We start from the raw sequence: 18,541 nt of genomic DNA on the forward strand, positions 1-18,541 counted from the left end.
ATGCAGAGCCAGGACTGGGCTGTGCTAATAGAGAAAACATCTCTGCAGTATTTCAGGTTATGTTCCAGCTCTTGCATGATAATGTCACTAAAACACTTTTTTAACATAGCTAAATCCTTTGGAAATGGTCAACTTTGCAAGCTGGCCAAATAATTAATGCTTACATACATTTTACTTTAGGATTTATTTTTTTATAGCTTGCTGATGCTGTGCATATGCCAACACTTCTTTTTTCTTGCAGATTTTGGTGCAAGAAGGGCAGGGGATAGATGTAATTAAACAAAATCTGGCCAGTACTACTAGCTGATGCTTTAAAAGCTAGGCAAAGTATTAGCCCTTATTAATATTAATCCTTATTAATTCTGTGGTAATTCTAACCTTGCTCAATCCCATGGAATTGCTTCTGTGGAGGTACACAATAAAACGGCTTCTCAGCTCCGCGTGAAGATCAGGACATATTCCTATGACCTTAGTACTGTGTGAGCACAGGACACACTGCCTGAGAGCAGTAACCTTGACGAACAACACAGGAGCCCCCACTGAGCTGCACCAGAGCAGCAGCAACTATAGTTTGCCGGTTGCTTTGCAAGCTTGCCAGATTATTACCTGGACATATTTAACAACGAGGAAGCAACCTCAGGCAGGCCCTTCAACACACAATTTTTTTGTCAGGTGTCCGGCTGTTTCTGATAGAAGTCCTCTGCTCTCTCAGAGAAAGCCTCTGGTGAAGCTGCTACTCCCCCACTCAACAGGATATTCACGCTCTGCTATCCACAACCTTCAAACTGTCCTTTTCGAAGCAGCCACACTGCTCTGCACAGCCCCCATCACAACCCTTCTAGCTCAGCATCTCTTATCTCTCCCAGCAGCAGCCGGACATTTCCTCTAAAATCTATTCCATAGGGGTCACTTACCGAAGACTCTAATTATTGCTCTGGAGGAACGTGCAGGGCTGGGAGTGCACACATTCACGCACCGCAGCACTGCTTCCTCAGTTTGTGGTGCTGCTGGAGACGTGTTTGGAGCCTTAAAAAGCATTTCCCCTCCAATTGCCATACTGCTTGTGATTCACCCAGCTTAGGAATTGTCAGCTGCTGGAGGAATTTCTACAGGAAAGACCCACAGACTGTAAGGCCGTGTGATATAACTTAAACATACATTTCTCAATTACAGCCAGCATGCCATTTAAACTTTATTTCTAACACAACTCTCACCTCACTTCAGCTCTGCCCGAGTGCTTGCAGGGCTCAGGAAAGCCTCCATCTTCCATTTTTTTTATGGAAACCTTCAACACAACTTGTTCCATTTATGATATGGAAAACCACAAAGCTACTGCTGTCATCTGCATTATTTTTTGGATGGCCAGATCACTTAGTGTTCCCGTTCGGCACTGGCTGACATTGCCACTCCAAGCCTGGCTGGTACAGAACTGATATTTTTCTCCATATTCTTTGGTTTTTCTCACCCCAAGGGCAGATTTATGGAAAACAACCTACAGGTAATGCAGGATGTGGAGACACTGCAGATTTTTTTTTAGTGAAATAAATGCACAAACAAATCTCCTCTGGCAATGAAAATCTCAGGTTGGGAAAATCGTTCTGTAACCACAAGTCATTGCTTCATGGTCTTTTCTCTTTTATCCTGACCTCACCCCACAATTCATTTTCAAGTACCTGATGTTCAGTGGAGCCTTTTTTCCCCAGGAACACTCTTGTGCCAGTGTGGGCAAAGAAAAGCAGGATTTCCCTGGGTCAGAAAGCTGCTTTTTGGCATAGGAATGCTCAGACCTCCAATCCAGACTAGTAGGCAGCAGAATATCCACTCCTTTTTTCTGACATCATTCTACTGCCTCTCTATTTTATATCATTAGTTTAGTTGAGACAGACAGAAATACAACAACTCTCCAATTGAGTAACTGCAGCAGTTTAGTATTGCAGAAAAGCTGTGTAACCAGAGGACAGATACAAGTTAGAATACTGAGTACCAACACTCAAAACCCATTTCAAGGCTGAAATCTAAAGTCAACACTAATGAAAAGACGATTTATAATGATACACTTTATAATATTTATACATTTATAATTTACAATATAAAGAGCTTTGACACAGACACATTCAAGACTAGAAAACAAAACCTTGTGATGGATGTGGGGGCAACAGGAGCCTCGAAGACAACAAGGTAAGCTGGAAGATACCCACAAAAAGATTAGAATCGCTCAGGTTGGAAAAGACCTTAAAGATCATCAAGTCCAACCACAACCTGACCATACTGCCCTAACAACCCTCCACTAAATCACTGCTAAAATTAGTTTTATGCACCCATCAGCAAAGTGGGGAGCGGACAGCTGTGCAAGTGCAGTAAGGCAGGGCTGAAGAATGCTACACTTTCAAGACAGGAAACCAAGCTGAACTCATTAAAAACTGGAGAATATGAATCCCTGTGGACAAATGATTAAATGACAGGCTAATTCTTAAAGACAGAATTTTTCTTTCATTATAAGAGCTCTCTGTCATTGCTGACAAACGTATCTAAATCCAATTCAAATATTAAATGTGAGCTAGCTTCTGTGTTCTTTTGGTTTTGTTTTTTTTTGGTCATCTTCAGCTTCTTTTGGATCATCCTCTCCAACTTCAGGGTATACGCTTCAAGCTTCTATCTTTCTTACCTGCTTTTACAATAAGATCACAGAATCACAGAATGGCCAAGGTTGGAAGGGACCTCAAGGATCATGAATCTCCAAACCCCCTGCCACATGCAGGGCCACCAACCTCCATATCTAATACTAGACCAGGCTGCCCAGGGCCCCACCCTGGCCTTGAGCACCTCCAAGGACTATCCACAACCTCTCTGGGCAGCCTGTGTGTGTTAGCAGCACACAGATAGCCAAGTAAATGTGAATACAAGAGATCTGTCCAGTGACTAGAGCAGCGAGGAATAATGTTTAAGATTATACAACATCCAGATTAAGATTTTTTTTTAATCCAGTTTATTAAATATTGCTTCTTGGGGACATGTTTACAACAAGCCCAAATAAATTGTTTAAGGATTCAAAGCAGTCATATTAAAATACAGCTTCAATATAAAGTTTGTCACAGTTTTACAGTATTCAAAAATGACAGACCTGCCTTAAAAAAAGACTATTACACCAAAACATAAGAAAAACAAAAAACAAACAAGTTTGGCATCTTCATACTCTGTATAGTATAAAACAGAATAGTAAATCTGTTACCAGCAAGCTGATACTTCAATCTATTTCCTAGTCTGAAGTGTCTCCCATCAAAACACACTATACAACAGCACTATACAAAAGTCGTGGTGATACTCATTTGATGAAAGTGCATCCCTGAAAGTTTGCCATTTTTTATAGTTAGCTCTTAAAAAAAGTAAAATTAAACGTCCTCTTTTAATTGAAGGCTTAATTTCAGAGAGATTTTTTTTTTTTTTGTATTTTTTTTTTTATTTTTTTTTGCTGTTTTGTCTCATTTTCAGCCTTCTTTTAAAAGTGTCTATGGACGCCCACCAGGGGGCAGCGTAAGATTAAGCATCAAATCCCGAACGGCTGCAAATATTGTGCATTCACCTGGAACAGGGAAAAGAGACATGTTAGCATCACACGCAACGGCAGAGCAACAGGCAGGGCTTAACTCTATCGGGCAGGTGAGGAAGCACGCTACTCGTGCCCCCTCTGAGCTGGGCCAACGCTCTGCCTGCTGGCGTGCTTCAAGCGTGGCCACTACTGCCCTCGTAGCCCAGCACGAGGAGCATCCTGCTAAGAGAATACAATTAATAGCCTCTACTGTACCCTGTCACAATTTTTTTCCTGCATATTGGGAGAAACGTCCATTAAAAGAGTCTGAATTTTGCTGCTGAAGAAGCAGCAGCGTGAACAAGGAGACAAGAGCAGAGCCTGCGAGGATGCATTAATCCTAACTGCCAAACTAAAGATTCCCAAGACTGTTTAGGGCAAGTCATTATCATAGCAAAGATACAAATCGGGGCTAAGTGCCATCCACTGCATCACTATCAACCAGACTTCAGCAAACTTAGTGGTGAAGCATTTTAAGAGACACCACACAAGTCCCTGGAGCTCCTCTGTAGGGGTCATCTCCTGCAGCTGCAGGGTCTTCCCTACCAGATGGAAGCCCGCTGCAGGACACAGGTTGGAGGCTCACAGCTCAAGCTTAACTCTATATTACTCCAGGACACTGATTCCATCTCAGTTCACGTGTAACTACAGCCCAAAAATAAAATAGCTTTTTTCTTCCCCCGGGGAGATACTGGCAGAGTATGTCAGGACAGTGCACTGGCAATGAGTCAGCGTTCTGCTGTTAAACGCAGCATCACGTGCTTGCCCACAGATCTGAAAATAAAACTCTTCCAAAAGAACTTACTTTTCAGTTACTGCCATTTTATTAGGAGGAAAATTATGCTGAATACAAAATGCTTTCTCACAAAGAGAGAAAGGTAAAAAAGATACAGCTAAAATGAGGCAACACTGATTACGGGTTACAATGACAGTGTCAATAATATCATATGTGCTCGGTGGGAAGCCCTCACCTTTTCTGACTGAGAGTGAAAAATTCACTTAACCATGCAAATTGCAAATAGGGCAGCAGAAGACCTAACACAGGTAGGAAAATCCTGAGCACAGCACAATGGTGTCCCAACAGAAAGGATATCTGGGATCTCTCATCTGCTGCTGTTGTAAAAGTCTCCCAACTATCTGCTATCATCTGTTGGCTCTCCCATTTCATTCAGTGTTAAAGAACAGAAGGCATCTTGTTCTCTTTTGTCAGATACAGTGATGTGAGTTTTGACAGCAAGAACATATGAAATTGCAATTTAAGTGTCCTCAGGAAATACCCTACTTTGGGTGAGAGAGATCAATAGAGACTCATCCTTTCTCTCAGAAATTAGAGGAAAGCCTATCAGGATTGCCCTCTGCTTAGCTTGCTACAATCTTTTTTCCCTGGATAAGGTCCTGCTTGAGGCCACAAGCTCTATCTGTAGTTTTTCCTATCTGTACTCTGCTGCCTGCACTCCCCATTTACTTCAGCTGGCGTGACAAACAGAAACTGTCTCTCCTCATCTACCTAACCATTGCCAGGAGACATGCACCTGGGATACTCAAGAGCTGCTTTGACTCCCTAAGCTGTAGGATTCTATGGAGGGTTTACCTTAAACACAATTGACTGCAATAATAAACAGCAAAACAAGCATCTGCTCCTTCCCTCCCTAGAGGAACTCAGTGGGGAAGCACCTTCCAAAAGGAACACCTGCTATTTAGACAAAGTATCTTGAAATAAAAGAGCTATTTAGCCAACTGTTCTATCCTATCCTATACAGAACTCTTAACAAGCAAGCTTGAAGCTACCCTCCCTATTTACCTACACTATTACTACATGTCAAACAGGAAATGCTTGTTAATTAAATTTCATCACAGTTCTCCAAAACGTATGCATATCCACACCAATTTAAGATAAACATTACTCATGTTCTAGCAATCAAAACAAACCATCAGGCACAGTTAAAATCACCACGTAATGAGATGAATAATTACACAGAGTAGAAGTAGAATTCAACCTCTGGATTCACAACTTCAAACTATTCAGTGGGTTATTGAAAAAAATGCTTTGTTCTTCAGTGTGCGACTACAGCAGAACTGAAAGTTTTTGTTCTTGTAAGCCATTTGAGTATTAGCTTTTCAAACCATGCTTACAGACAACATACTGCCCAAAGAACCTGCTACTGCTCTTCAGTGTTGTCATATATTAAAAAAGATAAAAAGTGTAACAAGGGAAAGCAAAGTTGCTCCCAGTGCACTACCTACCTACGGGCCAATGAACACTCAGAGCAAGCTATTGAGCTCAAACACTTCACAGTACGTTTGGTGAGCAGAACTGTAGACACCTTTGCTAGTGGACCCACCCACAAAGATGTATACAGTCACACCAATTACTTCTTCACCATTCACAGCACATGGACGAGTTATGATAACTATTTTAACATTCCCTTATATTCTACTGTTAAGCTTAATAACTTTATAGTTAAGCATGAAAACTGACACTTGACCACAGAATATTTATCGTGATTCATTCTGGGCACATTTGTTAAGAACTCCTACTGTGCAGGAAGATTTGGGCCAACAAGAGGTGCATTCTATTACTTTGGAGTGATACTTTGACAGTGATATTCAGCCTGAATCACCAGTGTAACCTTCTGGCATAGAAGTCTGCTGCACTGCCAGTGCTTGCTAATAAGTTACGTATTGCCTGTCATATCAGGAGTTTGTGATCACTAAAGAAGTATGACAGGAACCAAGAAGAATTCAGACTTAAAGAGATTTAGTTTTACACTGGAGATTTGTCACAGATGTCTGGGTGGAGAGAATATATCTACTGGACATGTACAGTACCTGGTCGTGGTGAATTCAGTTCAGCAAACCTCTTTAGAATATTGCTAACCATCATTGGAGCAGCAACAGAAGAATTCTGTTGCCTGGGAATGTCAGCCTGTTGAGTTGTACCCGAAGCCATATCATAAATAATTGGGACGATAATACTAACAGCTTCCTGTGAGACTGTTGTTTTCTGTGTTAGCTGGAGCTGTAGGGAAAAACAACAAAGCGTGTTCAATTAACAACATACTTCATCACAACTTCTCATTTTGTTAAACAATCTGGACCTACAGATAGTTTACACCTGAATGATAACTTCTCTGTTACAGAAGTGTCTGAAAACTGAGAGGGTGGAATGGTACACTCTCTCATTCTCAAAATCACCCTATACTGAGCACTGCTTCAGAGAAGACACCTACATATTTGTTCTAATAATCTCATTTGTGCTCTCCTTCCCCAGAACCACTACTATGTATCACTCTATCTAGGCCGTAAGTGTCTCAAAGAGCAAAATAATCAAAAGTTGAGCACACAAAGATATCTGCAGCCCAGATTTAGGATGTATTGCCAGTGTTTCTTCAAGAGCACAAAACATGAGAAGGTGTTGTGCTTTTACAGGAGCGAGGCATTACTAAAGACATATATGCAAGTCCATGCTTGACGTTTTTAGCTACTGTGATTATTAGACACAGTCTATGTTTCGTCCCTAACCAGTGGTGATTTCAAAGATACGCAGTCCTCAAAATTTTAAAACAGCCCTACTTACAAAAAACAACATTTTGGATTTCAGCACAACAGCAGGTGTTCCTGGAGGTGCAATTGGTGGTGCACTGGGAGGAATTGTTAAACAAAACTGCACGTTCCATTTCAGCTGACTTGCCTGATCAGGGAACTGTTTAGAAAGAGCATCACAGAGAAAAAACAGCAAAGACTCACATTAGTGACATATATGTCTACAGACGAGGGAAGAGTTAGAAAATAGACTCTTCCTCTAAATAACAGATGTTTCCAAGTTCAGCACAAGTCAAAATAACTCTGAAAGAACTGAGAATATAGCCGACAACAAGAACACAGTGATAAAGATTCCAGCCAGGCTACGTATGTGTCCAGTGTGCACTAACACACCTGCACTTTCTTGAAATCATTAGTTAAAGGGAGAAATTTGGGGAGTTTCCAGAAGAGCTAATAGTAAAACACAACCTTCTTTATTAACACTAGGTAACATATACAGAAAGTAATTTGTGTTCTCATAGATAAGGCTTTTTTTTTTTTCCCTCCCAAATATAGTAACCAAAGTTGATTGAACTAAATAGAGGCTAACTTACCAGCTCAAGTTTCATGATGTGAACACAGTCCCTGAGGATATGTGTTGGAGCCCCTAATAATTTTGTGAAGGCTATTAGGGTGTTTGCTTTAAAAGGAGGTCCTGCAACCTAAAGAAAGACACCCATTAGTACTGCCTATTTAGATAATAGCTGTATCATTTAACATGGTAACCAGCATACACAGCTGTTAAATTTTTGTATTTTGCAGCCCTTACGTAACCCAAAGAAACTCAGCAGAACCAATGCTGAGAGACTGAAAGGAATACACAAAAATGTAAACATTGGTGATCTGAGTACATACTCTTGTTTCAAAGAACTTCTCCAAAACTTGTAATTCCTCCGATTTCCACTGTCCTGTATTTTCAGGTGTTACTTTGAGTTGCAAGGTCTGGTTGGTTTTGGGATTGAGTGCAACCCTGCACTTCAGTGCCTCCGTCTTAAACATAATTACACCTGGTTCATTGGAGTTTATTAACTGTAGCTGTACAAAAAGAAGCATCACATTCAATGAGTTGTTCATTAAACAGCATGAAAACACACATTTGCTCCCAAAACCGTAGAGGTCAACTTATGCTGTTTCCAGAAAGAAACGTGATTCTTACATACAGGTAAATCTGCCTTCAGAATGAACCCTCTGCAGGGTTTGGCTTTTTCTTCATCACTTAAAGAATGCCAACGAAGCAAAGAGGTGACACTGTTTGTCTCCAACCCTAAAGCAACATTCAGGACTGAGTCGTCGTCGATTGCTAACTACTTCCTCAGACATTCCTGCCAAGGAGAGACATCCACAGTAAACCTCCAGCTGTTCCACTTAACTCACAGTTGACATGCTAAACTCACAGAAACCAAAGCATCAGTTATTGTGTCAGTTATTGTATTTCACTTGACCAAATAGGTTTCCCAGTTCTTGCTTGCATGGAAAGGAAACTGAACTAAATACTTTCTCTAAATTTTGATACTTGAGATGGGAATATTCAGAAGTATAGCAGAACAAATCTAATAGCAAACACTTGTGATATTTGAAGTGCTTCAGTTTGTATCTAATTGGAGATGCGGAGTACAGAAGCACTAAGATGAACACCTCCAAACTGATATTTGCAAATCAATGTTAAAACATCCTAAAACATACCGTTTCCTGTTGTATGATCCTCTGAAGATGTCTCCTCATAATAACTGATCCAAGGAATCGCTCAAGAGGGGAGCAAAGATAGCTGCCAGCTAGTCCTGGCACGAGCCCAGGGGTAGGAGAGGGCAACAGCAGAACATTCAAGGCACTGTGGGTGAGGATTGTAGGTATGGATGCAGCCCAAGAACGCTGAGGTAGTTTACGAGGTGGAGGCATGCTTGTTGGCATTGCTTGGGAACCTATTAGTAAGAAAAAAGTAGTTGCAGTACGGAAGAATTTAAGTCGAAACCTCAGATGTGCATTCACTTGATTTGCTATCAGTACTCAAGCAATGACCAGCCTGGGCCAAAGCTTAACGTTTCTTATTTGAGCATCTAGCTGCCTAGTAATAGGCAACAGAGCCAAAGTCGAAGCATCAGAGCTTCAACCCTTGATTGGTGCAAAGTCTCAGTAACATTCACTCATGTTCCCTTATCCTCTTTCTTCAGTGTGCTAGCAGATATCACAGATACAACAAACTGAATGAGATCTAAAGACAACTAGATCAAACTTGCAAGAGAAGCATTACAGCTCCATAATATGAGAAGTTATTTTGGTAGGCAAATATCACTGTTTTCATTCCAAAGATTTTTCTCTCAGTCACGTAGCCCAATAGTTTAAGACTAACTTTTGTATTTCAAGAGGCATCAATCCTGCTGACATTAATGCTGTATGATTCAACTCATTTTCTAGTTTGCTATAGAATACTTGAACTGGTCCAGAATAAAGGCTTCATTTCTTTACCTATTTTACTACACAAAGAAAGAAAGCACTGTTAGGTTGAGACACAAACCTACCAAAAATGCCCAGAACTAGAAATGCTAAACATGAATGTTTCACAATTGTAATGCTAATAATGCAACCTACTTGTTCCAGCTCGAGGGGAATGAGAGGCATCTGGGATAGGTGAATGAAGGGAAGGGTTGGCTGGTGACATTCCAGGCATCCGTGCTGCTGGTGATGGACCAGAAACCTGAGGAGATCCTGGCCAGTTCCCTGCACGCTGACTGGGTGACATCATGGTGTATGGTGAGCTTGGATCTATGGTACCTGCAGATATTACAAGACCATCATCTTAAAAAAAAATTCAAGGTTTACTAAACTAAAAAATACTTGCAAAATCTACACAATTTTAAGACGCCTTCAGTCTTTCAGAATTTATTTTACATCTGTACTAAATGGGCAGATGAAAAAAAAATAAGATAGAAATTTAAGGGTTTTCTGCTTGCGTTTTTCAAAATAAAATAAAATTGAACATTAAGGCAAATCAATGCCTTTAACACAACTGGGATGAAACTAAAGAGAGCTCTTGCATATAGATGTTTCTATTGCTCCTCAACAAATGAAAGCCTCAGCTGGGGATGAAGCCTCCAGCTGAAGATGTTCTTAATCTAAGCTCTATCTTGGAATTATCTCTGCAAAAGTACCTTTGGTGTAATACTCTATTACAAAGGCTGATCAGAGCAAGCTTCTTAAATTGTCTACTGTATATCTATTTCACTTAGTTCATCTCCACAGTTTTATTGGGGTGCTAAAATAACCACCCGAACCTTCACTGATTGTAATCTGTGCCATGCAGCGACTTTTGACTGCTGTTAACAGTTACACACATGTATAAAAACAGCTACTTCAGTCAATTACGAAATTTTTTTTCCCCCCATTTAATTATGCCCAGGAAGAGTTAATTTTGAGCAGCAAATGCGTTCTCCCTGTCCCTGCATACAGTAAGGAACTCACCGTGTGGGCTGGCAAAGTTCGCTGTTTGACCCATTGTAATTCCAAGGGAAGAAGGTGAAGGAGTTGGACCGAAGGATGCTGGTGATGGTGCTCTTAAAGCTCCACTAGGTGAGCTTGCAGCATGCAAGTTTCCTGATCAAAGATATCACATCATGACATACACATTTCCCATTTTTTTTCTACCAATTGCTACAGCTCCCTCATTTTAGAGAGTCAGGAAACAAAATTCATGAGGATTTTCTAATTGCACTAAAAGGCTGTATTTTGGGCATGCATGAAGATTATATTTTCCAGAGGAGTTCAGCACACACACGAAGCTTTACAAGATACCTGACTTGAAGAATGGCATTTTCCCCTCCCTTAAATTCAAACAGATTCAACTGTTGCACTGTAACAGTTGGAAACAGAAAGCTAAGCTTTGGTGATTAAAAGTTTTTCTGAAGGAGGAGGCATTTAAAATGATCAGGTTTTAACTGAGCAAGCTATAAACCTTAAGAATAAAACAGTCTCAAAGATTATATAGCCACACTTCTGCCATTTTTTTTTTTATGCTTTGAAATACACCCTTCAAAACATGCACAGCAGGACTTTGCTTTGTTGTTCTTCCAAATTATAAAGCATATTAACTTGACTAACTTGGAGCTAAACACAGCTTGAATATCAGAAAGCAGGAGGCACACACAAAAAGCTGCATGTATATTTTCAGTACGATTAGCTCACAAATTCTCAGCCATCTCACCTGGTGACTGTGTGTGCATCATAGATGGAGAAGGTGTCACTGTGTTGTGATAGGAGGTGGGTGGCGAAGTAAGAGGATATGCTCCTGATGCTCCTGCCTGCTTTGCAAACGGCTGAAAGTGTTAACACAACAGAAGTCTTTCATCATTTTGAACAAAAACTGAGTGCAAGAGAATACTAGTGAGAGTTTGATCTTTATCTGTGCTTTATTCAATTCCCTATACCACCTTGTTCACAACACACTATTTTTTTTAAATTATTTTATAGTTTTTCAAGACAAAAATGTCTCTGTATCTCATCCTTCCTTATCCATCACTCTGTACAGAGAAGCCTCCTGACTCTTCCTCCCTCCCTTCCCTGCCCCTCATCTTTCATCCTCAACAGCCATTTTCCCACCCTCCATCAAAGCTTTGCTTCTAAAATAGAAAGTCTCATGTGACACTCCAAAGCTGCTGGTCATCTGCTACAGGCTGTTTATACTGGAATAAAAAATGACAAATTAATGTTTTGCCCCAAGGGAAATTCCATCACGTAACACTTTTATAGTCTCTCATTCAATTCTTCACTGCCAATTATTCCAGAAAGTAATCTTAAAAACCTGCATTTGTGGAAGACTAAGCTAAACGTTTTTAACTTTCGTCTGTAGGCTACCTGCTGCGGTTGCTGTGGTTGCTGAGGCTGAAGCTGAGATATCAAAGAATCCATCATGTCACCTCCAATAGGAGAGGGCGGGTTATCGTCTTCATTTACAGACCGTCTTCGTGCATCCTGGTTGCTGTCAACAAACATGTTCAGGAATGTCTGTGGATAAAAAGGTTTTGTTAGTAAACAGTCATTTTCCATTTGCAGTGAATTACATGAATGACCAGGTCATTAGCAGAAGCAGAACTAACCACTAGTAAGCATTCATTACACACAGTATATAAAGTTTATAAAATATATGAATTCATAAACAGAATTTTTCTGTGGAAAATGGATCTTCAAGTTCAATTCACAGCCATCCTCCTTTCTTTCAAAAAGGAGTCTTCTATCATCACCAAACAATAAGCCTTGCTTAATAATATGAAATATCTCTAGTTACCTGAAACACCAACTTAAAAACAACTTGGAAACAGTCACCTTTAATCCAGGTGCAGGGTAAAAACCTTCAACTATTTTGCTGTTGTCAAAAAGACTGTATGCTCCATCACGTATCGCTACAACGCCACGGCTCCGGCAGTAGATGTCAATGCAGTACATGTTCCTGAAAGCCAGCCTGATATGCGTAGGTGACTGTGGCAAAATTGAGAAACACTGATAGGCAGTGTTAGTGCGTTGAGTCAGACCCAGCATGGGCACAGTTGGAAGTTTGTTGATGGCATTTAATGGAGCCTGAGTGTCAAACAAAACCTGAAAAAGAACAGATATTGAGAGACCAGACAGCTTACCGTTAAGTAAAAGTCTGCAAAAATCTGGGCTGGGTGGGGACAGATATAATAGGGGCAGGAAAGGTACTATCTTTCCCAAGTCACCTTCTGCCAAGGAGATTCATAATCAATACACACATGTAATTTTGAAGATAACAGTTTAATCAGCAATCACCTCTTAGTCACCTTGGACTTTTCTTGAGGGAAGCATTTAAAACATTACCTGTAACAGCAGCACCACATTTGGTGTTTTATTAAACATCTCCTGGAGCTGGTGCAGAATTGTGTTGTGGCAGTTACTGCAACCTGAGTTTGGGCCAACAGTTCCCAGTGAAATGTGGAACTTCTGGAGTATGGAGTTCCACTGAATGCTGATCTGCAATATTAAGAACAAGACCTTGGAAACTAGAAGCAAGAGGTTATTACAAGAAAGCTGGTCTGATCTCACTTTTATCCTTTTTCACAAAACCTCAGATTCCTAACTCACGGTTCAGGTTCTGGAAAGACTTCTGTTAGCTTTTGCATAACTTATTTAGTTAGCTGGATTGTTGACAACCATCAAACCAGAGTTACTTCAGCAAGTCAATCAACTTGAACAAGTGCCTTTCCTGACAGAGTTGAGACTGAAGAAATTAAACATGAGAGACTCATACCGCAAAGAACTGATCAAGAGTTGCTGGAAGCGGACTGATTACCTCTACCATGTCACAAAAAAAAAGAACTGGACAAACTAATACGTAAGGAAGTGACACACAAAATCTACAATGCTACTCTCATTGCTTACTAAGACTAACAGTCACAATAAAATACACATAGAAATACTTGTAAAAAATGTTTACACAAAGACTTTCCAGGATGCAAATTTTGAGCGCATCAACTACTTTGCATCAGTGCACACTCAACTATATTATTAGTCTGTAATAAATGTGGTTATTTCATTCCTTGCCCCGCATGTAGTGCAAGGGAGTGAGCAAGCACACAGACAGTAGACAAAGTAATTAATATGCTGTAAATGCAAATACTACAGAGTAAGCTAGACTTCTGATCAAGAGAACAGTACTGCTACAAAATAATTAGGGATTGTCCCATTTAAAAGCACAATACTACATTCAAAAAACTGAGTCATTTCTCTAAAGCAACATTAAGCTTAGAAGATTCATACATCCCAATATAACAGCAGTAGTAACACATCATAAATTTGAATACAGCTGCTACACCAACCTTCACCAACCTTAAGCTATGCTGACAGATCAATGACGCCAGGAGAAGGATCAACTCTCCTTCCCACAGTTTGAAGTACATTGAACAGATTCTCAAAAATTCTAGACAAGAAAGAATCTAGCAAATTACTAATCCAGCGCCCTTTATTTCTGTCTTTTTTACATTGAATAATATTAATTCCACAATAACACAATACCAGGATATATTTTGTTGCAATTCTAAGAACTCCAGGCCTGCCCAATGTGTTCTCAAATATACATTTTAAGTGGACTTAGGAATTACTTACTGAGCTCCCCTTGGTAGTTCCATAACAAAGGATAAGCTTTCGGTAATTGTAGATACGAACTTCTGAAAAAATGTTTAAGTGGTTGGGTATGTCTTTGAAGAGAGCAGAGAAAAGAGCATGAGAAAACCATAGTAATCTGTAAATATAATTTTTAAAGAAAAGGAGGCTATTTCTGTACCTGGTAAGGAGCGTGCAAACTCCAGGACACATTCGTACAGCCGAGCAATGCTGTTCCAGTCATTGAGGAACATCTCAACAACTTTGCGACCTCCAACTGGTTCAGATAACTGGTTTTCATATGTAAGGTAAACATGACGGGTTGGTCCTACAGGGTTAGAACAGTAAATACTAATTAAACAAGTGGTTCCTAAACTGAGGTTTACAGACTATGATTTAACTGTGGAGAGAGTCCAGGAAGCATACTTAAATAATAAAAAAGAATCAACTCAACAGTCAAGAGCGTTTGATAAAGGTGCACTGTGGCTCATTAGAAATTTTAAGAGTAGATAGTTGTCCCTTAACGCAAAAAGATCATAACGATACTGGAGCAGACAACACATAGGACAAAGACACAAGGTTTACCTGACCTCTCTTACCTTGCTCCCTGGATGAGGTGCTATTAAGTGGACAATTTGCAAACACCAGCTCAGCGACCCACGTGCGATTATTTCTACCTTGTAATCGGAAAGTGCAATCAAGAAGAGATCGGTCCAGAGCCTTCTGTGTTTCCTCGTTTACACCTTTACAGGGAGGAATTCTATTTGTGAAGAAAAGAGGACCTCAGTTGCACACAGTGTAGTCCCCAAACTGAAAAATAACACCTTTTAACATTTCCTGAAGAACTTATGTGTCTGGACATGAAAAAAAATGAATAATCAACAGTAAGACAGACAGCTGGACCACACAGTTGGAGATCTTACTCCTCTTCAAGGATTGTAAGTGTGTTATAAAAGCACAGCGAGTTAAGACCAATTTTTTATATGGATTCAACAGTTGCAAATTACAGACTTTTGATGGAACCGCTGAACTGCCCTGATCTCCAGATAAAAGTAGGAGCACACTAATATAAAGCTTTTATACAGAGAAACAAGCTAAAAAAGATGAAAATAAAATTCTGTGGCAACCTGAATTTGTGCATCAGGTCTCCTTCTGAACAAGTTCACTTTAAATGCAATGAGTAACCTAGCAATTATCTTAATGCCCACTAATTTACTCATATACCAACGCGAAATTGAATTTAGAGGACACAGTAAACAAAGCTAAAGTAAAAATATGCCTAACTTCTCTAAAAATTGAGTTTATTTCAGAAATGTCATATACCATCCCTAAATCCAGCTTACTTGTCTGCAGTTAAAAAGGTAGAGACTGATGCATTTAAAAACTGATGCCTTTATACCACAATGTATCTCAGCAGAGTAGAAAAAGTTAAGCAGTTTATTTTACACTTTAGCAAACTGTGGGTTTGGTGGCATTTGTTGTTGTTTCTTTGTTGTAAAATTGATATAATTTATTTTACTTCATAACACAACCTGAAGTTGAACCGGTGAGGCTTGAGGTAAGCCCCAAGGAACGTCAAAAACTGTCTGGACTGATGATAGAAAGCACTGTGGCCAAAAGTTCCAGGTCAAATTGGTGGCTGCATATGGTTGGCACTCCTTGGGGTTAGTACAGAGGCCAATAATATTTAACTTCAACAATCTATATGATACCAAGGAATACACAGGTGATGTCAAACAGAAGGGAGCAGCACTCAGCACGTTGGAGGACAGGGCTGCCATTTAGACAGACCTCAGCTGGCTGAAGGCATAAGTTAACAGAAACCTCATGAAGTTCAGCAAAAAGAAATGCAGTCCTGCACTGGGCAAAAGATAACCTTGTGCAGCTGCACAGGGTGAGAGCTGACTGGCTGCATAGTAGCTCTCAGAAATAGAACTTGGGGGCCCGAGCGAGAAGCTGAACAGGAGTCAGCAGCATGCCAGTGCAGCAGCGCCAGACCACTGCATCCCGGACTGTATTAGCATTAGCTGAGACAGTCAAACCAAATGACTACTCCCCTCTGGTCAGCATTGGAGGTCTCTGTGCCATAAATCCTTGGCGACTGGAAAATTCAGCTTTGAGCAAACAGCTAGACCAGGTGACCTCCAGAGGTCCATGTCACTCTTTACCGTAAGGGCCCCAGATGTTTCCTTCACAAGTTCTTAACCATGCAATTGCCATTTCTGGGTTCCCTTGCATTTTCCTCTGCAGTCTCACATACTGGTCATTGTTAATAACATATGGAGTAAGCAGGTCTCTGACCTGATCTAAAATTGCAATTACAAGTGCATCAGTCACCACAATGCTGTAGATTCCTTAGAAGTGCCTGGATGTTAGAATTGAGGACTGTCAGACTGTTTTCAGAGCACCCCGGTTTAGGCTAACAAGAAAAACAAACAATAGCTGGCTTTGAGCGTATTCTTACTTTCTTCTTTGTACAGCACTGCTTCAAACAAGAATGCAAAACACACAACGGTGAAACAAATCAACTCCCTCCAAATCCCAGCCCCCACAACATTTTTAGTGTTAATCTCTGAACAATCCTTTTTTCTCACAAGCATGTGTACAGTAATTAAATCAAGCAGGAGTATATCCCCTTACTTTAATAAACGTATGGCATGGCTAAAGCCATCTCCTTCTACTTGTACTCCTTGGTGAGGAATGTCCATATTGGATAACTACAAATGAACAAGAAAAAGGTTATCTCATGCAAAAACAGTCAAGCAAAGTAAGTGCAGCTTTCTCAAGGGTTTTTATTATTAATTATTATTATTATTATTATTATTATTATTATTATTATTATTATTATTTTCTTTTGCTAAGGATGACAGATATTTCATATCCTCTAGCACTGGAAAGCCAAAAACCAGGTTGTGTAAATGTGGTAAGAAGTTCTTTCTCATGCTCTCCTACAAGCCTCTCTTTCATCCTCTCATTTTTCCTTTTCCCTCAGCTTCTGAAGTCTTCTGCAGTTAGTGCTTGATATTAGAGAACCAGCTAGAAGACTAGAGCAACCCAAAGTAGAACGTCAGCTACCCAGACTCATCTAGAAAGGGACTACAAAGTGAACATGTCTAGATGTAACTGTTTAGAGAACATGTGGACAAAAGAGTCAGGAGCAGCAGAAGAGAAGAAGCAAACAAAATATTTCTTAATACATACCTCCAAACGAAGCCCTATAAATGGCATGTTTGTATCACACATGGCTACAATATGAGCTAGGACTTTATTGAAGGCACACATTTCTCCCGTCCGTTTTGGTTTCTTAGGTTCTATGGAACATGGATCACCAGACAACTAGAATTAAAATAAAGACAAATAAATATTCTTGCACATTTTGGAGTAAACATTTTGTGCAGATGTCAGACAACAACCTAACTCATCCAAATTTTAAATGAAACACACACTGAGAAAAATTCCTAAAGGGTCAACTTCAGGACTACAGCAATTAATTTGAAGTAATTTTATAATCACCTCCTTCCTCCAAACAGTATTTACACACCAGTAAGCCAGGTCAACCTGGCCCCAAGAAGCAACTCCTATCGGTCCCCATAGTCTCCCTGGAGTCTTTCAAAGATTACACTTCTATGGCACAAAGCATATCATGCTGATAGCAGTGCTTTGCTAATACAAGCTGTGCTAACTACCTCTGTACAGTGCTCTCCCTTGGCTTTCTTTTAGACCAACTAAGAAGGCTTGGCATGAATTCAAAGACGATAACTGTTGGAAAATAGTTTCCCCGTAACTCCCTAGGGAAGCAGCCCTGAGTACTAAGACTCAGTGTAAGCTGTCAGCCACACAAACTTTGAAACAGCTGCACTAAAGCTGGTAATGATGCTAAGAACATGTGTTTGGCTTCCACTCTTTAGAAAGAGCCTGAAGGCTTTTGAAATGCATACCTTGCGCTTGACACCACTTTTCATTTGTTTCCCACTTTTTGTGTCTAGTACCAACTCTTCAATGTTTGGCTTGAACTGCTGTAACAGAAGTGCAGTAGCAGGGTTGTCATCTCCTTCAGCATAGCTCACTGAGAGGAAGTAGTACTTGTACTCTAGTTCTGTGGGGTTGCCAGGAACATCGAACATCTCTACAACCTGCATTAAAACAAAATAACAAAATCAACAAGACCATCAATTGAGGTTATGCCTACATCAGTTTCTATTCTTCCCCCAGTTTCTGCAGGAAAACACAGCCCTCTTTTTTAAGATACTAATACGGTGGCTACGAAAG

At 40.2% G+C, this 18,541-nt stretch overlaps 1 protein-coding gene across 1 annotated transcript in view; it reads right to left on the reverse strand.

Moving 5' to 3' along the window:
• Positions 1 to 3,506: 3,506 nt before the first annotated feature.
• MED14 (mediator complex subunit 14) overlaps positions 3,507 to 18,541 on the reverse strand; it is a gene marked incomplete at both ends in the record, with an annotated part of 34,162 nt that continues 19,127 nt past the window's right edge. Inside the window, 18 exons of the mRNA XM_079549550.1 lie at positions 3,507 to 3,580; positions 6,416 to 6,605; positions 7,164 to 7,289; positions 7,723 to 7,830; positions 8,024 to 8,203; positions 8,852 to 9,087; positions 9,755 to 9,937; positions 10,625 to 10,756; positions 11,364 to 11,475; positions 12,014 to 12,163; positions 12,482 to 12,751; positions 12,992 to 13,144; positions 14,276 to 14,367; positions 14,454 to 14,600; positions 14,872 to 15,032; positions 16,913 to 16,989; positions 17,474 to 17,608; positions 18,211 to 18,405. Of these exons, the coding sequence (XP_079405676.1) occupies positions 3,507 to 3,580; positions 6,416 to 6,605; positions 7,164 to 7,289; positions 7,723 to 7,830; positions 8,024 to 8,203; positions 8,852 to 9,087; positions 9,755 to 9,937; positions 10,625 to 10,756; positions 11,364 to 11,475; positions 12,014 to 12,163; positions 12,482 to 12,751; positions 12,992 to 13,144; positions 14,276 to 14,367; positions 14,454 to 14,600; positions 14,872 to 15,032; positions 16,913 to 16,989; positions 17,474 to 17,608; positions 18,211 to 18,405 (2,721 nt within the window). The remainder of the gene's footprint in view (positions 3,581 to 6,415; positions 6,606 to 7,163; positions 7,290 to 7,722; positions 7,831 to 8,023; positions 8,204 to 8,851; positions 9,088 to 9,754; positions 9,938 to 10,624; positions 10,757 to 11,363; positions 11,476 to 12,013; positions 12,164 to 12,481; positions 12,752 to 12,991; positions 13,145 to 14,275; positions 14,368 to 14,453; positions 14,601 to 14,871; positions 15,033 to 16,912; positions 16,990 to 17,473; positions 17,609 to 18,210; positions 18,406 to 18,541) is intronic.

Source organism: Tetrao urogallus, assembly GCF_951394365.1.
Source record: "Tetrao urogallus genome assembly, chromosome: 1".
Taxonomy (NCBI): domain Eukaryota; kingdom Metazoa; phylum Chordata; class Aves; order Galliformes; family Phasianidae; genus Tetrao; species Tetrao urogallus.